The 14,544-nt window shown below is 39.9% G+C and overlaps 1 protein-coding gene across 6 annotated transcripts in view; it reads left to right on the top strand.

Moving 5' to 3' along the window:
• The window catches only part of fam172a (family with sequence similarity 172 member A), a 157,242-nt gene that overhangs the window by 110,051 nt on the left and 32,647 nt on the right, over positions 1-14,544 (top strand). For 4 of the 6 annotated variants that reach the window (XM_044111802.1, XM_044111804.1, XM_044111807.1 and 1 more), the window contains exon 10: positions 1,733-1,817. In XM_044111802.1, coding sequence (XP_043967737.1) covers positions 1,733-1,817 — 85 coding nt within the window. Of the gene's footprint in view, positions 1-1,732; positions 1,818-2,452; positions 5,293-12,724; positions 12,871-14,544 lie in introns of those variants that run through there. The other 2 variants (XM_044111803.1, XM_044111805.1) reach the window with 2 other exon arrangements.

Here is a 14,544-nt window from a genome sequence, read left to right as displayed (position 1 = left end):
ACCATGCTACTGTAAGAACGCCATTTGGATTGATCTGCTTGTACAACACATTTATATAAATGTGTTTGTTCGAGAACTGGACTTTTTCTGGTGCAATAGCACTAGCAATTGGCACTAGCAGCAACAGTTTTGCCTGTACTTGCAGTGATGGGATTCTGGGGTTCACTTTCTACACATGCTGCTCTGTTTGGTCTTATTTTAATTGGACATTTTTGTTTAAACAACACCATTGACTTTAACTTCTTTCTTGAGTCTGATACTTTTCAGAAGCGTTTCACTTGTTTTGAAATCCTGAGAGTTTTGTAAACCTTGGACCGATGGACCTACTCTTCAAAGCAAAACTTGTATTATGGGATCCACTAACTCCCCCTAAACATTTTCTAATTTTCAGCAAGCTTCTGAAATAATGTGGTTCTGTTTTTGTTTTCATTTGATTTGTGTGAATCAACTATTCACATACCACAGTGTCTGTTAGAGGTTATAGCAGGAGAAGTATTGCAAATTTGTCCCACTTGTCAGTCACCTTGGAAGTCTGTGGGTTAGGAGGAGAATTCAGAAGCACGTGTGCCTTTTTTTCTGTGTGTTTGAGTTCGAAGGGATCACAACGCATCTTTGTGGGAGACCCTCCCCCGAAATAAAGTCACTGACCCACACACAGAAACCTTTACGCACACACAAGCATGCACTACGCAGTAATGGCTGTCAGGGGGCCAGGGTGAAAGTAAACAAGGGCAGATAAGCAGTGAATCAGAAGGACGCCAGCTGCACATTCTAATCTCTTTACATTTTTTCTTTCTTCTGTTGAACTTTTATCTTATCTAGGGGAGCGTCTTCTCTAAGCATTCCTCCTCAGCCTCCCTGTCTCGTTTCCCCTATTCCCTTGTTTTTGTTCTAACCCTATGAACCAGAGCATACCAGTCCACACTGCAGAGTCAAAAGAGACAAACACAGTTTGATGTGCTGTCATCCACTGACCCAGTCAATGAAAACTCAAAACTAGAGCAAAAGGTAAAGTTCTCTGTTTTCAGGGATTGATACATTTTATTGAAAGAGCGTCAGATTCGAACTTTGTATGTGTGAAACACCCCAGTGTGAGGCGGCACATATAAACTAGGAGCGATACACAAGATAGATGAAGACAGCAACAGCAGATAAAGAGGTCTTCCTCCCTTTCTGACAGTGGAGTTGTCAACCACAAGGGGTTTGAGAAGAGTTGGGGTGTTTGCAGGGGGTTATGGGTCAGCAAGCGGGGCAGACACCCTCTCCCCCCAGGGCGCCCAGTGATCAGCCATGGTAGAAGGCCTCAGTTCTCCACTGCAAACAAACGTCAAGCTGTCTTAGCAGCATGCCACAGAGCTTTTAATTGCTTGTTCTTGTCTTCGTCTCCTCTTCCCCCACCGTTCAAACTCAATTCTTTTGCATGGTTATTTATTTATTTAGTTATTTATTTTTTTGCCCACCTGTTCCTGTTTCTCTTCTGCTGTGCCTTCGGTTGTTTCTCTTACATGGCCAACATTACAGAGCTTTTCTTCACCGTTTTAGTTTTAACATTGTCTCTTTTACTATTACAGATTTAAGTAGATATTGATTGCAGTTTACATCTATTTGTATGTTGAATCACTAGGAAACTGTAGTTGTTCTCTGTCCTTTTCTCATAATAAGAATGTACTCAAAAGTAAAAATTATGATATATGTTTTGACATAATTGTTTACTTGGTTTTGTTTCCTACAGTGTTGTTGTAACTGGGTATCGAGTCCCGAGCCGCTGGACACACAGCTTGAGCCCATGTTGCCAGACTGCCCTAGAGTTTCTGCAGGTAATAATCTGGTATTCTGTATCTACACACTGTTCAGCAGTCACATCTTTCAAAGCCTAAACTCTGCAGGATTGTTGCCATTATTGGATTGAGTAAAAATCTTGATACTTTAAAGTTTGAATATTGTCAAACGGTAAAGCCTTTCCATTAATTGTTGATATGGATATAATTAATTTTAAATAATGAAAAATAATGTAAAGTCTAGAAATAGAGTAAGCGTGCGCACTGCTTGTGTGTTTGCTATTAGTCCTCAACACAGCTGTCTGGGTTTTGTTTGGATGAATATAAGAAAGGTTATTGAATTTAATTCTTCAAGGGGTATGAATACACTTGAGTTTAACTGTGTATTAAACTCAGTTAAACTAGTAATGAAATAGTAACGTTTCTTTTATTTGCATGAGTGTTTGTGTGTGTTAAGTAAATCAATCTGCATACAGCCGAATTAGCTCTGATTGAGAGCAATCATTGTCAGTCAGACTCAAGTATTCTAAGCTTTCATGCTATTTTAAAACATGAATACAGAAAGATTTTCTTACATAAACTTTCAGCGCAAGTTCAGTTCTATTTCCGACTTCTTTGTCCTGTCTTTTTCATCATCCACTCTGCCTCCTATATTCATTAATCCTCTCCTGCAGTGTTTGGCCTCCTGTCCCTGTGCCCTCACTGCGGTTCACTGGCCTTGATGATGTCATTTCCATCATGAGAATGTGTCCTTAATGTAGGATTAGGGAGGAAAGCTGTAATCCTCAACATGACTGTTAAGAGATGATGATTGTGATGTTGTTTGAAGAATGACACACATTTAGATATGCACACACTGATAAACAAAGAGAAAACTCAGTCTTTAAACAGAAAACAGTATATATGTTATGTATTTCAAGGCCCTTTCAAAATGTATTGAGTCACCACTTGTTAAATATGTACCTACCCACAGATATCTGGGAAACTTGGAATACCTTGTCTCACATTTTGTCACACAACAACCATAAAATTCAATGGATTTCTGTGGATTTCAGGTAATGGACCAACACAAACAATTCCATGTTTGGAAAGTGGACAGAAAGCTGTTCATAGTGGAAAAAAATAGAAATCTGAAAGTGCCTAGTTAATTCCCATCCAGACACTTTTGGTCTGTTTGCGGTTGTCCACTTAAACTGACAAGCCTATAATGAAATAGTTTAGATCAGACCATAATGATGTGTTCAAATGACCCAGTCACTGTCCAGAACAGCATCCCCTTGAGAATCTGTGGGACTAGACTTGAAAAGTGCTGTTCACAAACATTCTCCATCCAATCTGACTGGGCTTGAGCTTTTGTCAAAAGTAGAATGAGTAACAATTTCTGTCTTTGAATGTAAAAAGTGACCCATACGAAAAGACTGCAACTGTAATTCAACTAAAAGTTTGTACTAGAAGAGTGAGACACATTTTTCAGAACTTAATATGTAAAAACGTCTTAAAACCCAGTCCTCTTTGTATCATGTAAACCCTCAATAAAATGCATTGAAATGCATTGAAATTTATGGGTGTAACCAAGCAAAATGTGAAAAGGTCTAAAGGGTATGAATACTTTTGCTGGGGACTGTGCATTCTTCTCTCACCTCTCCTTTCCATCGCCGCTTCGGTGGTTCATACCTTGTGATTTTATTCCCTTCAAAGCTGCTCACTGACATCATAGTGAATGTATAGGTCATCTTACACATGCCCCATATGTCTGCGAGTACATCTCTTAACATTGCTATCTCATCTCTTTAACTGAAAATGGCTTGTTCCACATGAAGCAGGGTGGGTGGTTGGCCTGAACATCTACCAGTGAATCAGCTCCTTGAAATGTCACCTAGCTTTCAGAACAAAATCACTGCTTTATTTCATGTTCAAATGTCATTTTCTTTTACTCTCCTGACTTCGGTCTCTTCTCAGCGACTGCTGTCAGTCAAATGACAGCTGCGGTACAGCCAAAGTACCGAGGTCACCAATTTTAAAAGTTTTGCCGTGCCTAACATTGTCCAAACACAGGGCTGTTTGACACATTATCGTTTTGGTATGTGTGCACTATTGACTTGTGCTATGTTGATTCCTGCTACTTTAACTGGGCTGAAAAGATCTGGGTCTCTAGCCTGCTAAGAGAGCTGCCAACTCAGCTTGTCTCTGGTCTTTTGGTGGCAGCTTCTGATGTCAAAGGTTGCCTCAGTCATCTTTGTGTCCTTGGCAGCCTGGCAGGTTCACAGGCAGCGACCATTGTGGTGAGAGTTACAGCAGAGCAGCAGAGGTGACAAGGTTGAGAGAGGGTTGAGGGAAGGCTGTCAGGGCATCGTGGAGCAGAATTTCAGTCAAGCCAAATGCCACCATGGCTGCTGTTGTCTTGGTTGCCATGGTGTTTGCCTGTGTGTATGTGTAAGTGTTGGTAATTGGGGCTAAAGATAAAGCCTCTCAGTAACAGAAAATAAACCAGTGAATCCTTGCTGTCATGCCCAACATGCGTGCACACATATCCAGGGGCTCACATCACAATGTGAACTACTGCTCTTGTGTGTAGCCAGGCAGAGCTGGGCCTGAGGCAAGTCTGGGGCTGGTGTGGAGAATGGCATATGTTCAGACAGACCCGCGCTAAAATGTCTGTCGGCTAGCAAAGTATTCAACTTCTATTGGTCATGCAGCATCATGGCAAAATGGGATAAAGAGTCAGTCCTCCTTTTGCTTTATTTGCAGTGTGGGCATTAGTTTTTTCTATTCTTATTCTTCTCTTCCTCAAACTTTTTATTTCTATCTACCCCTCTCATATGTCCCAGTCAGAAATATGGCTTCTTGTGACTGTCTTGTATTTCTTTCAAGGAACTTAGAAAATCTGACTTTCAAGTGTGAAGTTCAACTGCATATTTAACCTGCACAATATTTCAAAAATACATCACCAAAACATCTATGTCTGGAATATTAACATCATAAAGAGTTTTCAGTAATCAATGTTAACTATCATTTCCTAATTTCACACTTTGCATGATTAATATTATTGTATCTTCATGGTGCTGGAAGGAGTAAGGCTGCTGCAGATGCTCACAGCTGAACCTGATGATAGTGTCAATATTCAGCAATATTACAATGACAATTTTAAACATAATGCATTGTATTTTCTACATTTACCAAGATATATTAATTTCTGTTTAAGTCTTGACTACGTCTTCTGCGATTAAGTGCATTTTCCTCTTTGTTACATCAAGCATAATAATTTTCTCCTATCAAGGTCAGTGCTTTAGCATTTGGCACTGACCTGTCACACTAGCGGTATTTTGTCAGTAAGCGGCATGTTGAGTTCAGGTTAAATATGACACGGTGGAATTAGGCCATTGTTTTACCTGTTTCATTTGAATGTGTCAGGAATATTAGGAGTGTGTGTACAACTGGAATAATGTTGGTTTCCATCATCCCAGTGTGTGTTTATTTAGATAATGACAAATAAATTATGCTGTATATGTTTTTATTTTGGTTTCGGTTCAATTTATTTGCATCATACAAATCCCCAGCTAATGTCATCTCAGTATACTTCATGCAAAAAGGTAAGCAAATCAAGGTAAACTGGATTGATCAGCTAAATCTAATCCAGTTCCAGAACAATCAGCTTAAAGTGCATTATGGTCCAAATAAAACAAATTATATTAAATACAGTTAAACTGTTAGTAAAATGGGATTGGTTTGAAGAAAGTAGTAAAGCAATATTTTTATATTACTAACGCTTTGGAATTTATTCATTTTTTTAGATAAATAATTACAGAATAAAGAAGGCATTGTGCTGTGTACAGCAGTGAGAATGTTTTGGTTTATGATCTCTTTTGATGGGTTGTTTGATCACAGAGTCTGCTGTTTCAAAGGTGGGAAAGCCCCTTTGCTAATAACACGCACACACACAAACACACCTACAAATCACTTCCTCTTAGGTGATTATTCATTGTCCAAGCTGATTATTAATTACAAAGGGAGAGCTCTCTGAATGTAAACACTGATTAATGGCTAACAAAAGTAAGTTAATGTCTTACCTGTACTTTAATTACCGTCCCTGCTCTCCTACAAGCAATACCGCTTAAAACTGCAATTAACCATAATGGACTGCAGAAAGGGACTCCCTTCTGTTTTCACCTGTCAAAACATATATAAGTTGATATGTTCCTTTGTTATTTTACAGTGGTTTGCATTTCTGAATATTTTCTGTAATGCTAGTTAGGATTTTATTTAGACTTACTGATCTTGCTCAGAAAAATTAAAAGTGGTAGCTACAAAACTTATCCAATCTTTAGGAATTACAATCTCTTTTCTTCTGTGATGTACTGGGAGCTGATTTTGCTCTTTTCTTTTCCTACAGCCAGTATATCTGCAAATGTACTTAGCAATCTGCCACATGACAGCAGAGACTAAAAGGAGTGGCTTCTATTAAAGAAAAAATGTGTTGACACATGCGCTGCCATGCCATGGGCTCTATCCTGCTCTAGGTTCATCTAGACTGTGACACTCACCTCCCTGATCCACGCATTGCTGACCATGAAACACTCTAGCTGTCTGCACCTCATCACTACACACACACACACACGCCCACACGCACCCACGCCCACACACCCTCACTGACATGCCACATCTGATGGATGTTTGTGTGCCTTAAATCTTTAAAAGGAAATCTAGGCTCACTCGGATGAACCTCATGTCCTCCCACCACTGTTTTTTCAGCTTGGTGTGGTGGAAGTTGGCTGTCTCGGTAGAAGATCACTTGCAAATATCTGCGTGTTGTCTGTGTTTTTGTATGTATTTCAATGTTTTCTCAGCTCAGCCAACTCATGTTCAGCTAATGTTGCAGGAAATACGTAGGTAAACTCTGGCAAACTATTCTTTAACCTCTGACCTGGATTCACTGAGGCTGTCTCATGCTTTTGTCTGGGTCACATTAGTTGCAGACCAAATCATAATAATGTGGAGAGAGCTCATGTCAAGGATTCCAGACTTGGTGAAGCTAATAGAAATAATTGTCTCTAATTTTGTGGGGTAATAAGGATTTAATTTATAATTACTTTTGATTAAAAAATGTATATGATCACAATATTAATATTTAGGTCTGAAGTGAAAATAACACAATTTAAAATCTAATTTGTGTGTCACAACCAAAAAGGGAGCTTCTGATAAAGCACAGTACTTTCTTAAAAAAGACAAACAAAAGAACATTGGCTTGCACTTCCACTGCCTGCCTCTTAAATGTGACTGTTAATCATTAATTTTGCATCAACAATCAGCTTCAAACAGTTAATTATTTTGCATTTTATCAGATTTTGTTATATTGCTTTTTTATGGTGGTTGAGCTGTCTTAATTATAACTAGATATGTGTCTGAGAAACAGTGTGTTTTTTTTTTTATTTCACCCCTGCTCCACATAAACCTTTTCTGCAGAGCATTGTGTTGCCATCTGTAAGTCAAACTCAAACCAGCATTGCAGGCAAAAAAAAATAAAATAGCATAAAAAAGCTTAAAACATTCCAAAACCTTTGATCAATAAATAAAAGTTCAGCAACGTTCAGTGAAACACTCAGACAATTTTCCACAGTGTATTGGGCTTTTGTAATCTCATTACCATCTTAGTGCCAAATATGCCCTTGAGGGCTATTTTGTATTCACTCTTTATAAGTCCTCCAATTTTGCCACCTTTTTACACTTTACCATATAACTATAAACATGTAGCTACTTTATTGTGATTTCTGATTAACACAAAGTATCATGCAGTTGTGAAGCAGAAAGAAAAGGTTCAGCTGTTTTTTGGGGGGTTTTTTGGGGTTTTTTTTCTAAATCAAAATTAGAAAACCTTGGCAAGCCTGCTATACTTTGATATCCCTCAATTAAATCTGGTTCCAAAAATTCCATTCATGTGTCATTTAATTTGTCCGACTTTAATTTTAGCTTAAAAATAGTTTTTTGAAGGGCTCAGAGGTTTGTTAAAGAAACAACATTGTGAAGACCTAGGAACACAGCAGACATCTCAGGGTGGTGGTGAAGTTTAAAGCAGTTATGTTACGGCGAAAACCTACCAAGATGTGTCTGTCTCCATAGTAGACAGAGCTAGCAAAAAGAGCATTTATCAGTTCCTGGAGCCAGAAGGCTCTCAGTAATTCTGGAGGTGCTGCTTTAATACAAGCAATGCCAAGAAGAAAAGTCATTGTTGAAGCAAGACTACAAAAACTCCCTTTTGCTGTTTACCACAAGCCTAAAAGAGGACACAGCAGACATGTTTAAGAAGGTGCTCTGGTCAGATGAGACCACATTTTAACTTTTTAACCACTGTGGAAAAAACTAAAAATGCCAGAAGGCTAACACTTCACATTTCTCTGAACCCCCCATGGTATATGTGCTTGTAGCATCATGTAGTGGATATTATATTCTTCTGCAGCCGGGACTAGAAAGCTCATCAGTGTGGGTAGAAAGAACGATGCACTTCAATGTAGGTCAAAAATTGAAGAAAAAACATAAAGGGGCTGTAAAAGATGCAATGGTGGCAGTCTACCTTCCAAAGGACAATAACCCATAACATATTAGCAGAGCTACTTTGCTGATTAAAATCAGAGCATATTTATTTGAGTGACCGAGTCAAAGTCCAGACCTAAAGTCAAGTGAAAGTTTGAGGTAAGAACTTTCATTTGGCAGTGGTGCAGGGGTAACACAAGCAATATATGTACAAAGTTCTCAGTCCTCGACGCGGCTATCATGGTTGAAGTCTTGACATTTGCCATATGTATTCCTCCTCTCTCACAACCTGCTTTACTGTCAATTTACTACATAATAAAGGCCAGTAGAGCAGAAAAAATCCTTTGAAATAAAATAATAATTTGAGTGAACACTATAACTGAACTTGATATGAATGAGACTTATTTCAAGAAGACTAGAAACCTGGTCGACCATTCTCCAAAAGACTTAGTTGTACCCAAATTGACATATTTTACATGCACTGTAGCTTTGGTGGCGGCTCAGGCATCTGGTCAGGATGCCTCCTGGACGCCTCCTTGGTGAGGTGTTCCGGCCACGTCCCACCAGGAGGAGGCCCCGGGGAAGACCCAGGACACGCTGGAGGGACTATGTCTCTTGGCTGGCCTGGGAACACCTTGGGGTTCCTCCGGAGGAGCTGGAAGAAGTGGCTGGGGAGAGGAAAGTCTGGGCCTCCCTTCTGAAGCTGCTACCCCCGCGACCCGACCCCGGGTGGAAGTGGAAGAAGATGGATGGATGGATGAATGTAGCTTTTCTATCATTCTGTATATTCAGCCCGTTTCTATTAAAATGTGACTTTAAGATAACCTACCAATCAGTGGTCAGCTATATTGTAAACTTTAAAAGAGTTTCACATAGAGTTTCAGTTTACAGCTTGGTATGAAAATGTTTAAAACCTTCTTGCATGGTCAAGTCTATATCTTCCATCAGTAATCTCGGTCAGATGGGGGCGCTCCTATGCAAGGTACAGCAGAGCTGGCCACCTGCTGCTTTGCAATCCTCAAGCCTCTTAACTTCTGCATGTAGTGTCCATCTTTAGTTGCTCGGAGGGCATCCCCAGATTAGTGCTCTATGGACATGGATCACATTTGCCCATATGGCCTCTTCTCATTGAGTCGACACATGCTCTAATCTGCCCAGCCTTTCCCTCTGAGCTTGACATGCAACAGCTACTGAGAAAAGTAACATGCACATCATGTATGTACAACCTCATAGAAGTAGCAATCAATGGCAACCTGAAAGGTAACTAGCATGTTTTTAATCCCAGTTGTTGTGGAATTGTGGATAGTTTTAGGGTGGTGACAGAGCGCCAAAGTAGTAGCCCTGAGTAATATGCATCCTTTTTGTGGGTGTGAACTGTTTTTAAATGCACTCCCTGGTGTGCAATTAATCCAATAATCCCAGAGAAACACAGTGAGTGCTAGAACATAAACTGCTATTATGAGTTTAGCTGCTGTCTTTATCCCATATCTTCCCTGTGTCTTTATCCGCTCATTAAGAAATCACATCTTGTCTTTCACAATTGTCACTGGCATACAAGAGTCTCTTTGCTAGTAATCTTTACTGCTACAAAGACTGTTGGCGAGATAACAAGAGTATCTTAAAAAAATTAGGTGATGATGTCTGGTTTTGTCTGCCATTTCTTCTTCTTTAAAACAAACACTTGTCAACTGAATTGCAGAGTAGCACAATATGACTGGAATGTATAGGCCTATTCAAAGAACTTGGGCTGAAAGTGTGAAGCAGAGAGTAGTATTTCAAGGGATAGTCTAGGTTTTTGTTGAAATGTTCTATTAAGAGGTTTTGGGCTCTAAAAACTTTACATGCAATTGTAAGTAATATTATCATCTTCAATTTAATAAAAAGAGAGGTTACTCTCCAGGAGAGACTTACTCGGGTGTGCCTACCTGAGTAAGTGGACAAGCGTGTTTTAGGTCCCACAGCAGTTTACTTATCGCCATGGAATTGGAGTTGAAGATACCATTTTACACTTGCTTCAACAAATCCTCTGTCATCTGGAGAAAACAGGCAGCACTGTGAGGATCATGTTCTTTGGTTACTCCACTGCATTTAATACAATTCAGCCTGATCAACTTTATCAGAATCTCCAGAAGACACAGGCGGGGGCCTCAACAGTCACCTGGATATGTGACTACCTGACGATGCCTGGTAACACAGGAGCACCACAGGGGACTGTACTCTCACTATTCCTTTTCACTCTGTACACATCAGACTTCCAGCACAAGTCCGACTTTTGTCATCTACAGAAATATTCAAATGATTCTGCGGTTGTGTATCAGAGATGGACAAGAAACTGAGTACAGAGATCTGGTGGATTGCTTTGTGGGAACAATCATCTTCTTGAATGTAAACAAAACAAAGATGATTTGTTGATTTAGGGAGGAGCAGGATTAGATCAAGCCCTATTTCCATCATGGGAGAAGAAGTGGAGGTGGTTGAGAAATATAAATACTTCAGTGTTCACCTGGACAACAGACTGGAGGTGGTTGAGAAATATAAATACTTCAGTGTTCACCTGGACAACAGACTGGGCTAGAGACTCAATACTGAAGCCATCTGTAAAACGAGAGAGAGCAGGATGTATTTCTTGAGGATGCTAAGGTCCTTGTGCGTTTGCAGCAAGATACTGCATATCTTCTATAAGTTTGTTGTTGAGAGTATCATCTCTTCTGTCATCATCTGTTGGGGCAGCAGCATCAGAACCAGGAATTTAAGAAGGCTCCTCAAGCTGGTAAAGAAAGCTGGTTCTGTTTTCGGGTCAACTGTGAAACCACTGTAGACGATGATGCAAAGAAGTATTCTTCATAAAATCAAGAAAATTATGGACAATCCTGCCATCCTCTTCATGAGACTAGGAAAACAGACTATCTTCAAATTTGCTATAATACTGACCGCTGCAAGAGATTGTTCCTGCCAACAGCTATGACTCTCTACAATAATAACTCCAGCTATGTTCCGGGGGAGAGGCAGGGTTCACCCTGGACAGGTCGCCAGTCTGTCGCAGGGCAACATACAGGACAAACAACCATTCACACACACACTCACACCTAGGGAGAATTTAGAGAGACCAATTAACATGACAGTCATGTCTTTGGACTGTGGGAGGAAGCCAGAGAACCTGGAGAGAATCTACCATGCACAGGGAGAACATGCAAACTCCATGCAGAAAGACCCCGGGCCGGGAATCGAACCCAGGACCTTCTTGCTGCAAGGCAACAGCTCCACTAACTGTGCCACTGTGCAGTCCCGACTCTGAACATTATTAATACAAAAGCAAAGCATTATTTCTTTGTGCTTAGAAATATAACCTATATTTGCTTGAATATTGCTTAGAAATGTAGAATCACCCACAAAACGAATGTAACTGGGTGAGAAATATGAAAGCAGAAGAGGAAAATATTTTATTTTGAAAATGAAAAGCAATACAAAGGTGTAATAATGACTTGTTTGTGGCCTAGGAAGCAGAAAGTGCTTAGATGGTTTCTTTGCTTATTGTGCCAGGAACTAATGAGATAGGCTGTGCTGATCCCTCACTGATGCAATGACTCCTAATCCTCAACACTGTTTTCCTGCTCCGGTTGTTTATCTACCAATATCCTGTGACCGTCCATGGCATGTCACTGCTTTGTGTAGCCCCAAGTGACCCCCAACCTCTGTGTCAGCAAAGTTTTCAGCTTTGAAATCGATCTGGTATCTGAGCCAGTGTAATGTAATAAAAAGTTCAGCTTTTTCTTTCTTTTTGCTCAGTGTATAACCAAGCTGTTTGTTTGTTATTGCTATGAAGCATGTGGACTATCTCTCTCTCTATTGAAACTTCAGTAAACTGTATTTTGGAAATAATTTAGAAAATGAATTGCCTTTATAAAGGCTTCTTACCTCATATCTTTTTACTGACTTTCTACACCCTATTTTTACTGAAAAAAGTGTTTTTCACTCAGTAACATCGTCTGCACTGGAGACTGCTATTGTTGCAACTTAGTAGATCAAGGATCAGAAAAGGCTGATCCTTGATCTACTAAGTTCAAGGATCTGGTGTTTTTCTGGTGTCAGAAAAACACAAGACTCTTTTTTTCAGATCACTGAGACACCAGTAAGGGTTGATGCAGTCACTAGTCAATTATTTTGTAGATCTTTAGGGATTTTCTTATGTTATGTTTAATGTTGTGGTTTTGTTGTGGAACTACCAGTGCATACATTTCAGTCAGACAGAAAATCTTGTACACTTGCAAGTGTATCTAACTACTACAAGGAATGTTGTGTGTACCACCATGTTATCAGAATGACTTAGAGACACACTAGTTATCACTTGTGTGAGCCTCTAAGGGCTAAGCTATAGAGTGGATGGAAAAACGCCACTCCTGTCTTTTCTGTCTCTCCTCCAGTGTGTCCACCTTCTTCAGGATGCATCTCTTATCTAATCAACAAAGAAAGGCAACTGGCCCAAAAATACACAAAGAACGCATTTATATCTGCAGATCCACACACACAATCAGAGACAGCACTGAACATCTAGACACATTTAGTGATATAACCCCAACGATAAACACACACCACTCATACCAATCCTTACATTGATCTGGATCCAATCTGGATGTCAAGATATGATTAGCTGCCATCATAAAATGCAGGAGCACCCCAGGGGGCAGACATCAACTCAAACATGCAAATCAGGAGGTCACCACCAGGTTGTGCAAGTAGACCTTGATGTAGAGAGAAATTGAATTAGGAGAAACCTCTGTGCCTATAATTGTGTCCAAATAGCAGAATCACTGTGGTTCTCCTTTCAAATATATTTGCCACTAAAGTCAGCAAGAAGAGCTGTGGGGTCAAAGTTTAATGCACCGATTCTGAATCCATCCCTTGGCACTATTTTAATCTCCTTTATTTTCTTGTTATAAATGCTTCATCATTTCAGGGTACATCCCAGCTTGATCCTTAGATGTCACCATTGGGACAGAGACCCAAATATCACAATCTCAAACAAAGAAAATACATTTACCTGGCTGGCATATTGTGCCTGAAACACTGCAAGAGAATTAAAGGAGGTTGGCACCAGCCAGTGTGGCACATTCTTGGAAAGTTGGCTGGATGTGAATTGCATTTGGCACCAGGAGGCTATCAGGTAGTAATTAGTATCGCCAACATCCCAGATGAACGAGTCAACTCTAGGTCAGTGTAAAAATCTTCAAGGGTCTTAGTAGGTAAAGGTTGGAGGCCAAGTCATGCTCCTTTCACTCCCTGAGTATAAGCTCATGCCTTGCCTGCTCTGATTTGCTGAAATCTGACTTGACCTTTAGCCTTGAGGTGTTGCAGCCGGTCACATGTCAGCCTGGCTCCCGTGGACCTTGTTGAATGTGTTCCTATTGGATTGTCTGAGGAGCTCCTACTCAACATCCGAACAGCTCAAGTGATTTAGCTTTACACACGACAAGGCTTTTGACATAGATGTTACCGTACAGCTTAACCTCATGCTTGGCATTCCAGCCCTTCCCTGGCCCCAGGATCACCTATTACCTGTCGCACTGGCAGGTCTTTGAAGCTGCCAGAAGAGAAATTAATAAAATGTGTGAACAAATTTATTTTAAATGTCACTGTATAAATTCGAATGTAGTCTGGTGTAAAATTTATTTGATTATATAGATTGGGAGTTCTGTGTGGATTTGTACATGTTTTCTTTAAAATGGTCTCTAATTTTTCAATTCAGTCATAATATATTTTAATGCATTCTATATTATAGAAAAACAATATGGCATAGCTGTTTGAAGTAAGTGTCACACTGACTTATTATAATGTCTTCATTGCCTTGCAAAAGACTTCAAACGCTTTGAATTTTTTAATATTTTGTCACATTGCAACTACAATGGCATGCTCAACACAGTCCAGAGACTTTCTATGTGTTCTTAGTGAAATGATCTAACAGATCAATGGCATTTCTGACTATCTTCAAGAAAATCTTGAAGAAGCAGCTCATCAAAGAGCATTTCCTGCCCTAGCAGGAACCCTGTACATCCTGCACTCTGTCCCTCCCCACTGTCACTCTGTCACCTCCAAAAGAACTAGACTAATGGTCTAGACCTTAGCAGGTCTTCCTTCTGAGTAGCTTTTTGTTAGCTATGATCTCAATAGCATTTTTATATCAACATTTGTAAGTCACTTTTGATGAAAGCGTCTGTCTAATGCACAAACATTAAATGTAAATGTA

Source organism: Gambusia affinis, linkage group LG03 (genome assembly GCF_019740435.1).
Source record: "Gambusia affinis linkage group LG03, SWU_Gaff_1.0, whole genome shotgun sequence".
Classification (NCBI taxonomy): domain Eukaryota; kingdom Metazoa; phylum Chordata; class Actinopteri; order Cyprinodontiformes; family Poeciliidae; genus Gambusia; species Gambusia affinis.
The sequence above is the reverse complement of the archived record's forward strand: the minus strand, read 5'-3'. Positions and strand labels throughout refer to the sequence as shown.